Raw genomic sequence first — 18,764 nt, forward strand, 5'->3', positions numbered from 1 at the left:
AGGATGCTGCAGAGGGAGTGTCCACTGAGTCGGTGTGAGTGGAAGTCAGAAATAGGAAAGGATCAATCACTGTGCTGGGAGTAGTCTATAGGCCCCCAAATAGCCCTCGAGACACGGAGGAGCAGATAAGCAGGCAGATTTTAGAATGGTGCAGGAAATACAGGGTTGTAGTTACGAGTGATTTCAACTTTCCTCATATTAACTGGCACCTCCTGACTGCAAGGGGGATAGATGGGAATTTGTCAGGTATGTTCAAGAAGGATTCTTGACACAGTATGTGGACCGGCCGACGAGAGGAGAGGCCATTCTGGATCTAGTTCTGGGTAATGAACCTGGTCAGGTGGCAGACCTCTTGGTGGGGGAGCATTTTGGTGAAGTGACCACAACTCCCTTAGCTTCAGCATAGCTATGGAAAAGGATGAAAACAAACAAAATGGGAAAGTGCTTAACTGGGGAAGGGCTAACTATGAAGGGATAAGGCAGGAACTAGTGAGAGTAAATTGGAAACACATTCAAGGGTGAAAGCACAGAAGTAATGTGGAGGAAGTTTAGTGACCACTTGTGCTGGGTTCAGGATAGGTTTGTCCTACTGAGACAAGATAGAAATGGTAGGAAAAGGGAACCATGGCTGACAAAACATGTGAAGCAATTCGTCAAGAGGAAGAAGGAAGCATATGTTAGATATAAGAAGCAGGAAGCAAGAGGGGCTCATGAGAGATACAGGGTAACCAGGAAGGAGCTTAAGAAAGGACTTGGGAGAGCTCAAAGGGAGCATGAGAAGGCCTTGGCAAGTAGGATTAAGGAGAACCCCAAGGTGTTCTATGTGTATGTGAAGAGCAGAAGAATGACAAGAATGAAGGTGGGGCTGCGAAAGGATAAAGAAAGCGACATGTGCCTGGAGGTGGAGGAGGCTGGGGAGGTCCTAAATGAATACTTTGCTTCAGTATTCACAAGTGAAAAGGACCTTGATCAGGGTGAGGTCGAAATAGAACAGGCCTGTGTGCTGGACAATGTGGAGATTAAGGGAGAAGTACTGTTGGATCATCTTAACTTCTCATTGGAGAAGGAAGTCTGAGAATCGGAGCGGGAGTGCGGAGGAAGCCTTTTTTGAATTTTTCGGTTTTTTTTCATCGGCGTTCAGAGAGGCAGGACTGCGCAGGTGTGTGAGGTCAGGGACTGAAGCGCAGAAGATTTAAAAGGAACAATCTGTTTAAGATTGGAGGAGTTGTGGATGGAGCTGTAGGTTGTCGAAGGTTACAAGAAGATATAGACAGGATGCAGAGTTGGGCAGAAAAGTGGCAGATGGAGTTCAATCTGGATAAGTGTGAGGTGATGCATTTTGGAAGGACAAACCAGAAGGCTGAGTACATGGTTAATGGTCGGTTACTTAAGAGTGTGGATGAACAGAGGGAACTTGGGGTTCAAATCCACGCATCCCTCAAGGTTGCTGCACAGGTTGATAGGGTAGTTAAGGCCTATGGGATGCTAGGCTTCATTAATAGGGGGATTGAGTTCAAGAGTAGAGAGGTCATGTTGCAACTCTACAAATCTCTGGTGAGGCCATACTTAGAGTATTGTGTTCAGTTCTGGTCACCTCATTATAGGAAGGATATGGAAGCTATGGAGAGGGTGCGGAGGAGATTTACCAGGATGTTGCCTGGATTGGAAAGCAAGTCTTATGAGGCAAGGTTAGCAGAGCTGGGACTTCTCTCTTTGGAGCTTAGAAGGATGAGAGGGAACTTGATAGAGGTCTACAAGATTATGAGAGGCATAGATAGAAGAAGGAAGAAGAAGCAAGTCAAGAATGAAGGTGGGGCTGCTAAAGGATAAAGAAGGCAACGTGCCTGGAGGTGGAGGAGATTGGGGAGGTCCTAAATGAATACTTTGCTTCAGTATTCACAAGTGAAAAGGATCTTGATCAGTGTGAGGTCCAAATAGAACAGGCTTGTGTGCTGGACAATGTGGAGATTAAGGAAGAAGTAGTGTTGGATCATCTTAACCTCTCATTGGAGAAGGAAGTCTGAGAATCAGAGCAGGAGTGCGGAGGAAGCCTTTTTTGAATTTTTTGGGTTTTTTTTCATCGGCATTCAGAGAGGTAGGACTTCGCAGGCGTGTGAGGTCGGGGACTGAAGCGCGGAAGATTTAAAAGGAACACAGCCTCATACAGCCGGCAGCGTAGTTTGCAGGCAGCGGAGTGTGCCGGGAGCAGAGTGAAGGCTTAAGGGCTTCGGCTCAATGGGCTTAGGCGGAAACAGGCGAGGAAGGTTTGGTATTCATTTTCTGTTGTTATTTGAGGAGAGGGGCAGTATGAGTGTGAGGGTAGTTTGTTGTTCTTGGTGCCGGATGTGGGAGGCCCTGGAGTCTCCAAGCCTCCCGGACGTCCACATCTGCGCCAGGTGCGCCGAGATGCAGCTCCTAAGGGACCGCGTTAGGGAACTGGAGCTGCAGCTCGATGACCTTCGTCTGGTCAGGGAGAGTGAGGAGTTGATAGGAGTTACAGGCAGGTGGTCACACCGGGGCCACAGGATGCAGACAAGTGGGTCATGGTTAGGAGGGGAAATAGGAAGAATTAGGTAATAGAGAGTACCTCGGTGGCTGTGCCCCTTGACAATAGGTACTCCTGTTTGAGTACTGTTGGGGGGGCAGTTTACCCGGGGGAAGCGACAGTGGCTGTGCCTCCAGCACAGAGTCCGGCCCTGTAGCTCAGAAGGGTAGGGAAAGGAAGAGGAGAGCAGTAGTAATAGGGGACTCGATAGTTAGGGGGTCAGATAGATGATTCTGTGGACACAGTCCGGAGACTCAGATGGTAGTTTGCCTCCCTGGTGCCAGGGTCCGAGATGTTTTTGATTGTGTCCAAGATATCCTGAAGTGGGAGGGAAAGGAGCTAGAGGTCGTGGTACATATAGGTACCAATGACATAGGTAGGAAAAGGGGAGAGGCCCTGAAAGAAGAATATAGGGAGTTAGGAAAGGAGTTGAGAAAAAGGACCGCAAAGATTGTAATCTTGGGATTACTGCCTGTGCTACGCGACAGTGAGAGTAGGAATGCAATGAGGAGGAGGATAAATGCGTGGCTGAGCGATTGGAGCAGGGGGCAGGAATTCAACTTTTTGGATCATTGGGACCTCTTTTGGCGCAGGTGTGACTTGTACAAAAAGGACGGGTTACACTTGAATCCTAGGGGGACCAGTATCCTGGCGGGGAGATTTGTGAGGGCTGCTGAGGTGACTTTAAACTAGAATAGTTGTAGGGGAGGGAATCAAGTTAAAAAGACTAGGAGAGAGGAGGTTAGTTCACAAATAGAGAAAACTAGTAGACAGTGTGTGAGGGAGGATAGGCAGGGGACAGAGATCAGGAGCACTCAGACCAAAGATGTAGGGGACAAGGAAGGAAAAGATAACAAAGTTGTTTGCTCCATAAAGGATAAACAAAGAGTAGGAGGTGGAGAGTTTCTTAAATGTATCTATTTTAATGCTAGGAGCATTGTAAGAAAAGTGGATGAGTGTAGAGCATGGACTGATACCTGGAAATATGATGTCGTAGCTATTAGTGAAACATGGTTGCAGAAGGAGTGTGATTGGCAACTAAATATTCCAGGATTTCATTGCTTCAGGTGTGATAGAGTAGGAGGGGCAAGAGGGAGATTAGTGGACTCGTCTAGGGAGGCTATTTGGGTGGAATTGAGGAATAGGAAAGGTGTAGTAACACTTAGGGGGGTGTATTATAGACCACCTAATGGGGACTGAGAACTGGAGGAGCAAATTTCTTAGGAGATAGCAGATATTTGTAGTAAGCACAAGGTTGTGATTGTGGGAGATTTTAATTTTCCACACATAGCTGGGAAGCCCATTCTGTAAAATGGCTGGATGGTTTGGAGTTTGTCAAATGTGTGCAAGATAGTTTTTTGGAGCAATACATAGAGATACCAACTAGAGAAGGGGCAGTGTTGGATTTCCTGTTAGGGAATGAGATAGGGCAGGTGACAGAGGTATGTGTTGGGGAGCACTTCGGGTCCAGTGATCACAATACCATTAGTTTTAGTGTAATTATGAAGAAGGATAGGACTGGACCTAGGATTGAGATTTTTGATTGGAGAAAGGCTAACTTTGAGGAGATGGGAAAGGATTTAGAAGGAGTGGATTAGGACAATTTGTTTTATGGGAAGGATGTAATAGAGAAATGGAGGTCATTTAAAGGCGAAATAGTGAGGGTGCAGGATCTTTATGTTCCTGTTAGGTTGAAAGGAAAGGTTAAAAGTTTGAGAGAACCATGGTTTTCAAGGGATATTGGAAACTTGGTTTGGAAAAAGAGAGGGATCTTCAATAAATTATTAGCAGCTTGTAGTTAATGATGTGCTCGAGGAATATAAAGAATGTAAAAAGAATCTTAAGAAAGAAATTAGAAAAGCTAAAAAGATATGAGGCTGCTTTGGCAAGTAAGGTGAAAATAAATCCAAAGGGTTTCTACAGTTATGTTAATAGTAAAAGGATAGTGAGGGATAAAATTGGTCCCTTAGAGAATCAGAGTGGACACCTATGTGCGGAGCCAAAAGAGATGGGGGAGATTTTGGACAATTTCTTTTCTTCAGTATTCACTAAGGAGAAGGATATTGAATTGTGTAAGGTAAAGGAAACAAGAAGGGTAATTATGGAAAGTATGACGATTAAAGAAGAGGAAGTACTGGCGCTTTTAAGGAATATAAAAGTGGATAAGTCTCCGGGTCCAGACAAGATATTCCCTAGGACCTTGAGGGAAATTAGTGTCGAAATAGCAGGGGCTCTGACAGAAATATTTCAAATGTCATTAGAAACAGGGATGGTGCCGGAGGATTGGCGTACTGCTCATGTGCTTCCATTGTTTAAAAAGGGTTCTAAGAGTAAGCATAGCAATTACTGGCCTGTGAGTTTGACGTCAGTGGTGGGTAAATTGATGGCAAGTATTCTTCGAGATGGTATATAGAATTATCTGGATAGACAGGGTCTGATTAGGAACAGTCTACATGGATTTGTGCGTGGAAGGTCATGTTTGACAAATCTGTTTGACTTTTTTGATGAGGTTACTAAGAAAGTTGACAACGGTAAAGCGGTGGATGTTTTCTATGTGGACTTCAGTAAGGCCTTTGACAAGGTTCCACACGGAAGGTTAGTTAGGAAGGTTCAATCGTCAGGCATTAATATCGAAGTAGTAAAATGGATTCAGCAGTGGCTAGATGGGAGACGCCAGAGTAGCGGTGGATAACTGTGTGTCAGATTGGAGGACGGTGTGTAGCGGTGTGACTCAGGGTTCTGTACTGGGTCCAATGTTGTTTGTCATATATATTAATGATCTGGATGATGGGGTAGTAAATTGGATTAGTAAATATGCAGATGATACTAAGATAGGTGGAGTTGTGGATAATGAAGTAGGTTTTCAAAGCTTGCAGAGAGATTCAGGTCAGTTAGAAGAGTGGGCTGAAAGATGGCAGATGGAGTTTAATGCTGAAAAATGTGAGCTGCTACATTTTGGTAGGACTAATCAAAATAGGACATACATGGCCAATGGTAGAGCATTGAAGAATGCAGTAGAACAGAGGGATCTAGGAATAATGGTGCATAGTTCCCTGAAGGTGGAATCTCATGTGGATAGGGTGGTGAAGAAAGCTTTTGGTATGCTGGCCTTTATTAATCAGAGCATTGAGTATAGGAGTTGGGATATAATGTTGAAATTGTATAAGTAATTGGTGAAGCCAAATTTGGAGTATTGTGTACAGTTCTGGTCACCGAATTATAGGAAAGATGTCAATAAAATTGAGAGAGTACAGAGGAGGTTTACTAAAATGTTGCCTGGGTTTCATCTCCAAGTTACAGAGAAAGGTTGAACAAGTTAGGTCTTTATTCTTTGGAGCATAGAAGGTTGAGGAGAGACTTGACAGGGGTGTTTAAAATTATGATGGGGATAGATAGAGTTGACGTGGATAGGCTTTTTCCATTGAGAGTGGGGGAGATTCAAACAAGAGGACATGAGTTGAGAGTTAAAGGGCAAAAGTTTAGGGGTAACATGAGGGGGAACTTCTTTACTGAGAGTGGTAGCTGTGTGGAACGAGCTTCAAGCAGAAGTGGTTGAGGCAGGTTCGATGTTGTTGTTTAAAGTGAAATTGGATAGATATATGGACAGGAAAGGAATGGAGGGTTATGGGCTGAGTGCAGGTCGGTGGGACTAGGTGAGAGTAAGAGTTCGGCTCGGACTAGAAGGGCCGAGATGGCCTGTTTCTGTACTGTAATTGATATATGGTTATAGGGTGGATAGCCAGTACCTGTACAAATAGCAAACACCAGAGGGCATATGTACAAAGTTAAGGGAGGGAAATTTAGGGGAGACATCAGGGGTATGTTTTTTACACAGAGGGTTGTGGAATGACTGGAATGCCTGGAATGACTTGTCAGGGATGGTGGTGGAGGCTAAAACATTAGGGGTATTTAAGAGCCTCTTGGACAGACACGTGGATGAAAGAAAAACGGAGGGTTAGGGTAGTGTGGGTTTAGTACTTTTTTTAAAGGAATATATGGGTCGTCACAACATCGAGGGCTGAAGGGCCTGTACTATGCTGTGGTGTTCTAGCTTGTGTGTTTCAGGTCGAAAGTGTGGTTACTTCAGTGAAAGTGTTTGTGAATGTGTATGTAATGGCAGCATACAGAGTGCACAGATCCTAATCAGTTTATAACTGGGAATACCACAGGAATGTAAAAGTACAGCAATTTTTGAATGTTTTCCTTCTCTGTTCTCAGTGTTAGTGGACCTAATATAGTCCTGTTGCCAAACAATAGTTTGTACCTTCCCTCTTTCTGGGCTTGTGTCTCTATCCTCTGCTTCTATGACCTGTAAATGGTTCATTTCGTCTCTTCAATCTCAACATGATTTATTAAATCATTAGGTAACTCAGACAAGCAAAACTTCCTTCTCATATATTCCATTCTATACTTTCAGATGCGTACAGCCCTCTTAAATCCTCAATGTTGAGCAAGAAATGTATGCACTTCTGAAGAAATGTATGCATGTACACCACTAGGCATTTTGCCCACTCTGTAGTTGGTATTAGGAGCTGAAGAACTCTGAGCAGAATTTTACAGAGCACTCTCTCAGAATGACGTATGTTTGGATATACTGATTAGGATCCTCATTTATAAACTTGCCAGTCCGTCTGCATTTTGTTTCAAGCATCTCTCCTGGACGTCTTGGCTGATCATTTGGTGAACTTTTGTACTTACTTTACTCTTGGAAAATGAGTGCAACACTTACCTTGCAAATTTCCTGCAGTCCAAGGAAAGCTCATGACTTTAATTAGAGTAAAGAGGATTGCAAGTGTTTTCTCCACATTCTGAACATGAAGTTCCAATGTTTGTGCCAAATTTTAATTGTAATTATTGTGTTTATGGTAAGTATTAATTATCTTGATCATTTTCCACCCCCCAGATCTCAGCCGAGCAGTTCATTTTATGAATTCCAGAGGGGAAGTCCTGCATTTTACTCACAGCAAAGGCAAGAGAATAATTGGAAACCCGAAAACACAGGAAGCAGGACTGTGTCAGGTATGTGTATGTCACATGTAAGGAAGAAGTATAAAAGTTTGCAGTTTTCTTCACTGTCGTTTTGCTGTTTTATAATTTTTTTTCTACTGTGACCAAAATGATCCCTTAGCAAAATCCCATTTATGACTTTATCCATCTGTAAAGCTATAAACTCCGAGACATAGGAGCAAAATTAGGGCATTTGGTCCATCAAGCCTCCTCTGTCATTCAATCATGGCTGATTTGTTATCCCTCTCAACCCATTTTCCTGACTTCCCCCCGTAACTTTTGATCCCCTCACTAATAAAGAACCTGTTGACCTCCGCTTTAAATAGACCCCGTGACTTGGCCTCCACAGCAATTTGATGATGAACTCCACAGATTCATCACCCTCTGGCATTTAAAAAAAAAAATCCTCCTCCACTCTGTTCTGAAGGGCTATCCTTCCTTCTATTCTGAGTCTGTGTCCTCTGGTCCTAGACTCCCCCACTGTAAGAAGTATCCTCTCCACATTCACTCTATCTAGGTCTTCCAGTACTTGATTGGTTTCAGGGAGGTCCCCCCATTCTTCTGAACTCCAGCAAGTACAGTCCCTGAGCCATCAAACACTCCTCATTTATTAACCCTTTCATTTCCGGGATAATGCTTGTGAACCTCTTCTTGACCCTCATCAACGCCAGCACATCCTTCTTTAGATAAGAGGCAAAATCTGCTCACAATACTCCAAATGCAGTCTGACCAATGCATTATAAAGTCTCAGCATTATGTTCTTGCTTTTATATTTCATCCTCTTGAAATGAATGTCAACATTGCATCTACCTTCCTTACTAGGGTTAGGGTTAACCCTAACCCTAATTAATCTTCAGGGAATCCTGCATTAGGAATTCCCAGATTCCTTTGTACCTCAGATTCTGAATATGCTTCTCATTTAGAAAATAGTTTATAACTTTATTCCTTATACTGAGGTGCATGACCATACACTTCCTTACACTGTATTCAATTGGCCACTACTTAGATTAGATTTAGATTATGAGGACACTTTGCCAGTTTCTATGGCAAACTTGGCCATTAATTCCATCTTCAGATCATTTACATATAATTTGAAAAGAAGTGGTCCTAACACCGACCCCTGTGGAACATCATTAGTCAACAGCATTTTTTCTTTTATTGCTTTTTAGTTTCTCCTGTTGGAATTTAAAAGCTTACCAATTCTCTAGCTTCCCACTATTTTTTACAATATTGTATGGCCTGTCTTTTGCTTTTATATTGTCTTTGACTTCCCTTGTCAGCTGTGGTTACCTCATCCTCCCTTTAGAATGATTCTTCTTTGGGATGAACTGATCCTGCACTTTCTGAATTACTCCCAGAAACTCCAGCCATTGCTGCACTGCCATCACCTCTGCTAGTGTCCCCTTCCAATCAACATTGGCCAGCTTCTCTCTCATGCCTTTGTCGTTTCTCTTGGCTCCACTATAATATCAGTACATCTCATTTTAGCTTATGCCTCCTAAGAGTTCCTTTACTTTAAACTTCCTTATCATTACACAACACCCAATTTAGTATTATTTTTTCCCTTGTGAGCTCAACTATAAGCAGCTCTAAAAAGCCTTCTCAAAAGCATTCCATAAATTCTTTCTGTTGGTGTACACCCCCAGCTGATTTTTCAATACTGCATATGGCAATTTTTTACTTCCCTTTTTACTTGCCTTTTCTGTCTTCCTTTGTAATTTGTGGTCCACATCCTGGCCACTGTTGAGGTCTTTTTACCCTTGCAGTTTCTTAACTCTGCCCGCATGTTCTGATCCTATGTCACCTCTTTTAGAGATTTGATTTCATTTGTTTTACCAACAGAGCCGTTGACTCAGTGATGCCCACGGTGTCACACTTGCCAATTTCTAACCATGCTACAAGATCATCTACCTTTTTTCTTATGCTGCAGGCGTTCGAATATAAAAAAACCCTCAATCTTGTATTCATTATCCTTTTCAATTTTGTCTCCATGTTACCTGAAGTAAAATTATCCTTTTCTCAGTTGTGTCTGTTATTCTGCAGACTTCTAGAACCTCTCCTCTCCTTCCTTTACTTTATTCTTACTTTTCCAAGCTGTTGCCCCCTGCCCCCAAACATCCTCACTATTTAGTTTAAAGCACTGTCCAGAGCCCTAATTGTGAGAGTTGTCACGACCCTGGTTCCCAGCTTCTTCCTTCTCCAATACTGGTGCCCATGTCTTGAATTCTAAAGTAGTTCTCTCACACCAATCTTTAAACCGTGCTTTTAGCTCTCTGACTTTATTATTGACTGTGTCAATTTGCATGTGTCTCAGGTAACAATTTTGGTTCAGTAATTCAATTTAGTCCCTTACTGCTCAAATTCTCTAAGCAGAACTTCTTTCCTCCCACTCCAAATTCCTCTGCAGGTCAGATGAGATTCCTCAAACACGGCTACCAAGCAGACCACACAGCCGTTTGCACTCTCAATCCATGCAACAGAAAATTGTGTCTATTTCCCTGACTATATTATCTCCAGTTACAATTGCATTTCTCCCCTCTTCCTCCTCTTGAGTAGCTTCCTGAACCACAGAAGCCTAAAAACATTTTATCACTGATAAAGTAGTTTTGAAATGTATTCATTGATATTCAAATAGCAGATCTCCTAATCTGGGTTTATAGCAAGGTATTACAAAACCACCATATAATTTGTTAAATCATTAGCTGAATTTATTGCACGTTGAATATTGGCTGTTAACAGGAAGGATATTGCTTTTCTGAATAGTGTAAAGTGTTATTTGTAACTGATACATGAGGTAAGTGTTTTTAATTCCTCATTTCAAGGGCAGTATGGGCAGTGCTGTGCCTCACTGTACTGAGATCTAAACTGAAGTTTCAAGAGTGTGCTCTGACTTCTCGATGAGTGTTACCACTGAACCACAATTGTTATGGTACTTCCTCTACATCGCATTGAATAATATTATATTTAAGACCATAATACCATAAAATATAGGAGCAGAATTAGGCCATTTGACCTATTGTGTTTTCTCCACCATTTCATCATGGCTGATCCAGTTATCTTCTCGGCCCCAGTCTCCTGCCCTCTCCCCGTATCCCTTCATACCCTGACCAATCAAGAATCTATCAACCTCTGCCTTAAATGTACATAAAGACTTGGCATGGTACATAAAGAAATTCTCATTTCTGATCTAAAAGGACGCCTGTCTATTCTGAGGCTGTGTCCTCTGGCCTTAGACTCTCCCACCATAGGAAACATCCTCTCTACATCCACTCTATCAAGGCCTTTGTACCATTCAATAGATTTCAATGAGGACACCCCTCATTCTTCTGAACTCTAGTGAATGCAGGCCCAGAACCATTAATTGCTCTTCATATGACAAGCCATTTAATCCTGGAATAATTTTCGTAAACCTGCTTTGAATCCTCTCCAGTTTCAGCACATCCGTTCTAAGATGAGGGGCCCAAGCCTGCTCACAATAATCCAAGTGAGGCCTCACCAGTGTTTTATAAAGTTTCAGCATTACCTCCTTGCTTTTATATTCTGGTGCTCTTGAAATTAATGCTAACAGTGCATTTGCCTTCCTCACCACAGACTCAACCTGCAAGTTAAACTCTAGGGAATACTGCACAAGGACTCCCAAGCCTCTTTGCTCCCCAGTTTTTTGTATTTTCTCTCCTTTTTTTAGATTGTGAGGACACTGAGTCCTCGTTTATTGTCATTTAGAAATGCATGCATTAAAAAATGATACAATGTTCCTCCAGAATAATATCACAAGAAACACAGGACAAACCAAGACTAAAACTGACAAAACCACATAATTATAACATATAGTTACAACAGTGCAAAGTAATACAATAATTTGATAAAGAGCAGACCATGGGCATGGTTAATAAAAAAAAAAAGGTCTCAAATTCCCGATAGCCCCATCATTTCACGCAGACGATAGAAGGGAGAAACTCTCCCTGCCATGAGCCCCCAAGCGCTGCAAACTTGCCGATGCAGCACCATTGGAAGCACCCAACCGCAGCGGACTCTGAGTCTGTCCGAAAACTTCGAGCCTCCGACACCGAGCACCATCCTCTGCCGAGCGCTTCGACCCCGCCCCAGCCACCGAGCAACAAGCAAAGCTGAGGACTTGGGGCCTTCCCCTCCGGAGATCTTGGATCACACAGTAGCAGCAGCAGCGAAGCAGGCATTTCAGAAGTTTTACCAGATGTTCCTCTGTGCTCTCACGTCCGTCTTCATCAACTCAGGATTGTGCACGGCACCCGACTTGACAGATAACAGATATCACCACCGGAAAATAATCCACCATTTCATTTCTTCTTCCAAACTGCACTTCCTGACACTGTATTCCATCTGCCATTTCTTTGCCCATTCTCCTAATCCAAATCCTTCATAGCCTGTCTACTTCCTCAAAACTACTTGCCGACCTACCTTCATATTGTCTGCAAACTTTGCTATAAAGCCATCAATTGCATCATCCAAATCATTGACGTATAACTTAAAAAGAATCATTCCCAACACCTGACTCTGTGGTCAGCCAACCAGAAGAAGCTCCTTTTATTTCCACTCTTTGCCTCCTGTTAATCAGCCACTGCTTTATCCATACCAGAACCTTTCCTGTAATACCATGGGCTCATAGCTTGTTAAGCAGCCCTGTGTGGTGCCTTGTCAAAGGCCTTCTGAAAATCCATGTACACAACATCAACCAGTTCTCCTTGGTCTATCCTACTTTTTGTTCCTTCAAAGAATTCCACCAAATTTGTCAGGCAAGATTTTCCCTTGATGGAACCATGATGACAGTGGCATATTTTATCATGTGCCTCCAAGTACCCTGAGATCTCATCTTTAATAATCGACTCCAGCATCTTCCAACTACAGAGGTCAGACTAACTGGTCTTGAGTTTCCTTTCTTCCGCCTCTCTCCCCTTTTAAAGAGTGGAGTGACATTTGCAATTTTCCAGTCTTCCAGAACCATTCCACAATCTAGTGATTCTTGAAAGATGATTACCAATGCCTGCATAATCACTTCAGCCACTCTTTCAGATTCATGGGATGTACACCATCTGGTCCAGGTGACTTCTCTGCCTTCAGACCTTTGTTTCCCAAGAACCTTCTCTCTAGTAATGGTAACTTCATGCACTTCATGACTCGTAACGCATGGAACTTCCGCCATATTACCAGTGAAGACTGATGCAAAATACTTAGTTCATCCGCTATTTCTTTGCCCCTATTACTACCTCTCGAGCATCATTTTCCAGCGGTCCGATAGCCACGCTCACTTCTCTTTTACATGTTATGTATCTGAAGAAACTTTTGGTATCTTTAATATTACTGGCAAGCTTATTTTTGTATTCCATCTTTACCTTAATTACTTTTTAATTTGCCTTTAGCTAATATTTAAAATCTTCCTAATCCTCGAACTTCCCATTAATTTTTGCTCTATTGTAAGCAGTCCCTTAGCTTTTATGTTGACGTTGACTTTGATTTATCTTGTTAGCCATGGTTGTGTCACCTTACCTTTTAGAATACCACTTCCTCTTTGGGATGTATATATCCTGTGCCTTCCAAATTGGTTCACGAAATTCCAACCATTGCTGCTCTGCCGTCATCCCTGCCAGTGTTCTTTTCCAATCAATTCTGGCCAACTCCTCTCATGCCACTGCAATTCCCTTCACTCCACTGTAATTCTAATACATCTGACTTCAGCTTCTCCTTCTCAAATTTTAGGGTGAATTCAATCATATTATTTTCACTTTCCCTTCAGAGTTCATTTACCTTAAGCTTTCTAATCAATTCTGGTTCATTGAACAATACCCAAGCTGGAATAGCTGATCCCATAGTGGGCTCGACCAAGAGCTGCTTTCCAAGCCATCTCATAGGCAATCTAGAAACTCCCCCTCCTGGATTCCAGCACCAACCTGATTTCCCCAATCTACCCGCATATTGAAGCCCCCATGACTATTGTAACATTGGCATTTGGCATGCATTTTCTATCTTCGGTTGTAATTTGCAGATTGCATCCTTACTACTGTTTGGGGATCTGTATATAACTCCCAACAGGGTCTTTTTACATAGAACATAGAATAGTACAGCACAGTACAGGCCCTTTGGCACACAATGTTGTGCCGACCCTCAAACCCTGCCTCCCATATAAGCCCCCACCTTAAATTACCTTTGCAGTTCCTCAGCTCTATCCACAATGATTCAACATCTTTGGAACTTGTGTCACCTCTTTCTAATGATTTGATTTCATTTTTCACCAACAGAGCAACACTACGCTTGCCTTACTGCCTGTCCTCTCGATACAATGTGTATCCTTGGGCATTAAACTAGCTACAATCCTCTTTCAGCCATTATTCAGTGATGCTTACAACATCATACCTGCCAGTCACTACACATTGCCTCTGTTAGTAAAGCAGCTACCTAATCTTTGGCACTATCATTCGTCTTTATTAAAATATTTCTGGCATTGAAATATAGGCAGATGAGGACACTAGTTGCACCATGCTCAACCTTTTGGTTCCTAATTTTGTCTGAGGTCTTACCAATATTTGCTTCCACAACCTCTTCACTAACTGTTCTGGCACTTTGGTTCCTATGCCCCTGCAACTCTAGTTTAAACCCCACCGTGCAGTATTAACAAACCTTCCCGCTGAGGTATCAGTCCCTTTCAGGTGGAGGTGCAACTGTCCTGTCTGTACAGGTCCCAGCTTCCCTGGAAGAGAGCCCAATGATCCAAAAATCTTCTGCCACTCCTCCTGCACCAACTCCTTAACCACATATTAAACTATGCAATCTTCCTATTTAAGTATGTAAATTTGTTGCGGGCCAAAATTAGAATTACCAGAGAAAGTAATGAATGGAAACTTCTTGGATTCTGTCAAGAAACAATGCAGTCAAATATCTAGTCTTCACATCAGTTTGAGATATTTTATTCTTTCTTAAAAATGTAATTTTTCTGTAGTAGTGAGTAGGGTGTGATGTGTTTGGGTGTCCCATGTGTCTAAATGTAATTGCTTAAAAATATGTGTAAGACTCGCTTTGCCTAGTGGCATGATCTTGGGGTGGCGCCCCCTACCTGGCCAAACTTTAGCACTCTTGTTTGGGTGGATGCTACGTGTTGTGTCCCCTGTGTAACATCAGTACCCCGAAATAACATTCAGTACACAATGTGCGGTTAAATGATTACGATTTTATATTTAAGTATGGGGTTAGTAGAGAAACAAAAAAAAAGGAAAACAAATAAAAGGCACCAATAATCTCAAAAACATGTCCAGTGCACAAACGTTGGAGCTCATGGATTCCCTTTCGCTGATCCTCCTTCGCTCGTCGTTGACCCCTGGGCTCCCGCCCCGAGCCCAGGCCCAGCGGGTCCGGCAACCATCTCCTCAAGCCACATCTTCTCTCTATCCTCCTCGCACCTTCTCTCTCAAGCCCACACAAACTAACAGCTTGCAGACACAGACAGAAAGAATAACGTCCATCCCAATTGGTTAGCAAATGAATACAAGTCCCATTATCACTAATTATAACACAAACATGCTGCTACAGAGAACATTACCTTATCAGTTAATATTACAGAGAAGCCATTTCATTATTAGCCTTGGCAAGTAACATGAAAGAAGAAACCCTTACATGTGCTTAATTGTACTTGGCAAATTAAAGAAATTAAGCATGCCTCTTTTTTTTTCAGGCTTTGGTGGAACAAAAAGAAGATGAGAAAATGAAGTTCAAGAGCTCGGCGGCTTCAGTCTGGGAGTATATTAGGATGTGGAAGAAAGATATTGCATTGCTCAGTAATTTTAGTTAAGTAATTGACTGGTGCAAACTTGCTATTGTATTCAATTTACTGTGTTTTGAATCTGCAACATAATTAGGGCATATTGTAAAATGTGATACATGCTCATATACACATGAGCATTTCAGCCAAGAATACAGTTTCAGAAATTGAAAGGAAGCGTAATTTGACAATGTTGATTACACTGCCAGTGAGGTACAGTTTAAATATTCTGGGAAATGGAAGTTAGTAGGTTAGAACAAATGTTACCTTCTAACAGTTGTAAATTTTCAGTCTAATATCTTGGCTATCACTTTCATTAGCAATGATCTCAATTGGTTGAATAACTAAACATTATTTGGGGCAGGAGGGTAGATAACTGTGAATCAATATTCAGCAGCAGGACCTGCTCAATATTTAATTTTACTTCTCAGAAAATGTATTCTAACCTAGTTTTTGTGCAGAACCTCGTGATTTTCTCCAGTCACTGCTTCCTGTCCCCACTCCTTTCTCTCTTTGAATATAAAATTCTGTCTGCATTGCTGGAATGCCTCCAGTTCTTCTGTGTTCTTACGGATGGATTGTCTTCAGTTGGTTTCACTGTTCACAAATATCATGGGTATTGGGGAGGAGATGAGGTGGCTCAATAATTAAATTTTGTTCTAGTTACTTTATGCATGTAAGAGTCGGTCTTTGCTAATGGGATCTAAGGTAAAATTCATGAAACAAACTGCTGAATTATGAGTGAATGTGGCTACTATAACTTCAAACAAAAACTGCAGGTTCTGGAAATATTAAATGCCGGAAACAGCAGGTCAGGCAGCATCTGTGGAAATGGACATAGAGTTAGCCTATTGGGAAAGTGAGAAAACAGGTTAGGTTTAAGTTTAATAAAGGCTGGGAGAGGGGTGGGAAGGACAAAATAGGTCAGTGTTGCCGAAATGTTCCTGCAGGTCAGAGCTGTCTGAATCCTGAAACTAAAAGAAGAACGAAGTATACCAGCACAGCCAAGCAGATCGGGTAGTATTGGTTTAAAAGCAAGTGTCTAATACAGACAAAAAGCATGTTGTATGCAGCTCGTTCTTCAATCATTCTGCTGGTCATATGATACAATACTTCAACATTAGTAAATGAATGTCAACATCAATTCTCATACACTGTTCGGTAGATCCAGAAACATCTAGGAGAAAACTGGAAGAAGGTTTTGGAAGTATGTTAACACCCTTATCTTCCCAGCTTTTCCCAATTGAATGTTCTTCACAGTACGACATTACTTTTGCTCTGATGATTACTGCACAGAGACATAAGTTTAGATGTGACAAAGACATTAGTGCTGCTCAGTTTGTCAACAGAATGTTCAGCCATGTCCAGGCAGAAGAAAAAAAATGTTTTGCTCTTGCTTGCCTCCAAAGACACACTTTGCCATCTAGTAGACACTGGTACATCTTTTACAAGTTGCACTGATAATAAGTTATTTATACTCATCACTTGCCAAAAGGAAGCTTCAAATTTCTGCTGGAAAATTGTACAAAAGTTCCCTGGAATTGCTTGCATGAACTGAATTGAAGAGTTAGTGATCCCAGCAGGAAGGTTGCTGTTGTTTTACAGCTCGTTATAAGGTCTACTCAGCATCGAGCATTGCTGTCAAGTTTTTAGTTGCATACTGGATGATCTTGAGTTCTAACATCTAAAAGTTTTTGGTGGGACATGGCAACACACATCAAAGTTGCTGGTGAACGCAGCAGGCCAGGCAGCATCTCTTGGAAGAGGTACAGTCGACGTTTCGGGCTGAGACCCTTCGTCAGGACTAACTGAAGGAAGAGCTAGTAAGAGATTTGAGAGGGGGAGGGGGAGATCCAAAATGATAGGAGAAGACAGGACGGGGAGGGATGGAGCCAAGAGCTGGACAGGTGATTGGCAAAAGGGATATGAGAGGATCATGGGACAGAAGGCCCAAGGAGAAGGGGGGGAGACCCAGAGGTTGGGCAAGGGGTATAGTCAGGGACAGAGGGAGAAAAAGGAGAGAGAGAAAGAATGTGTGTATATAAATAAATAACAGATGGGGTACAAAGGGGAGGTGGGGCGTTAGCAGAAGTTAGAGAAGTCAATGTTCATGCCATCAGGTTGGAGGCTACCCAGATGGAATATAAGGTGTTGTTCCTCCAACCTGAGTGTGGCTTCATCTTTACAGTAGAGGAGGCCGTGGATAGACATATCAGAATTGGAATGGGATGTGGAATTAAAATGTGTGGCCACTGGGAGATCCTGCTTTCTCTGGCAGACAGAGCGTAGGTGTTCAGCGAAACGATCTCCCAGTCTGTGTCGGGTCTCGCCAATATACAGAAGGCCACATCGGGAGCACCGGACGCAGTATCTCACCCCAGCTGACTCACAAATGAAGTGTCGCCTCACCTGGAAGGACTGTTTGGGGCCCTGAATGGTGGTGAGGGAGAAGTGTAAGGGCATGTTTAGCACTTGCTCTGCTTACAAGGATAAGTGCCAGGAGGGATGGGGAGGGGGGTAGGAATGGACAAGGGACTCGTGTAGGGAGCGATCCCTGTGGAAAGCAGAGAGAGGGGAGGAGGGAAAAATGTGCTTAGTGATGGGATCCTGTTAGAGGTGGCGGAAGTTACGGAGAATAATATGTTGGACCCGGAGGCTGGTGGGGTGGTATGTGAGGACCAGGGGAACCTTATTCCTAGTGGGGTAACGGGAGGATGGAGTGAGAGCAGATGTGCATGAAATGGGGGAGATGCATTTGAGAGCAGAGTTGATGGTGGAGGAAGGGAAGTCCCTTTCTTTAAAAAATGAGGACATCTCCCTCATCCTGGAACATGGTATTTATTTATCAGCAGTTAATAGGCATGCAATCAATGAATTTAAACTGATGTTTTTTTTATATATTTATTGTATGTTTTTAATTATTGTGGTTTTTTTTGTATTGCATTGGATCTGGAGTGACAATTATTTCTTTGCTTTACACTTGTGTACAGGAAATAAAATTAAGTAATCTTAATTAAGGGGAATATTCCTGCTTCTCTTAATTGCCCATCACCTCGTGCTGGTGCCCCTCCTTCCCTTTCTCCCATGGTCCACTCTCCTATTAGATTCTTCAGCCCCTTTACCTTTTCTACCTATCACTTCCCAGCTTCTCACTTCACCCCTTCCCCCACCTGCCCCCTCACCTGGTTTCACCTTTCACCTTCTAGTTTGTATTCCTTGCCCTTGCCCCTTCCCCCTCACCTGGTTTCACCTTTCACCTTCTAGTTTGTATTGCTTACCCTCGTGTTGATTTTTGGTCGAAACCCTCAGCTCTCTATGCTGCCTGAACTCAGTATTTTGTATGTGTTGCTGTGAAACATGGCAATTCTGTTCTGAAATTACCAGTTAATGCTCATCTTCAAATAGAGTGTCAGCTCCCTGTTATAA

The 18,764-nt window shown here is 42.6% G+C and overlaps 1 protein-coding gene across 2 annotated transcripts in view; it reads left to right on the plus strand.

Annotated features, from left to right (window-relative positions):
- saraf (store-operated calcium entry-associated regulatory factor) overlaps window positions 1-18,355 on the plus strand; it is a 42,207-nt gene extending 23,852 nt beyond the window's left edge. The window contains exons 4-5 of one of the 2 annotated variants that reach the window (XM_072250541.1): window positions 7,449-7,564; window positions 15,252-18,355. In XM_072250541.1, the coding sequence (XP_072106642.1) occupies window positions 7,449-7,564; window positions 15,252-15,368 (233 nt within the window). In that variant the 3' untranslated portion in view covers window positions 15,369-18,355. The remainder of the gene's footprint in view (window positions 1-7,448; window positions 7,565-15,251) is intronic. The other variant, XM_072250540.1, reaches the window with a different exon arrangement.
- Window positions 18,356-18,764: the final 409 nt, after the last annotated feature.

Source organism: Mobula birostris, unplaced genomic scaffold (assembly GCF_030028105.1).
Source record: "Mobula birostris isolate sMobBir1 unplaced genomic scaffold, sMobBir1.hap1 scaffold_392, whole genome shotgun sequence".
Lineage (NCBI taxonomy): Eukaryota > Metazoa > Chordata > Chondrichthyes > Myliobatiformes > Myliobatidae > Mobula > Mobula birostris.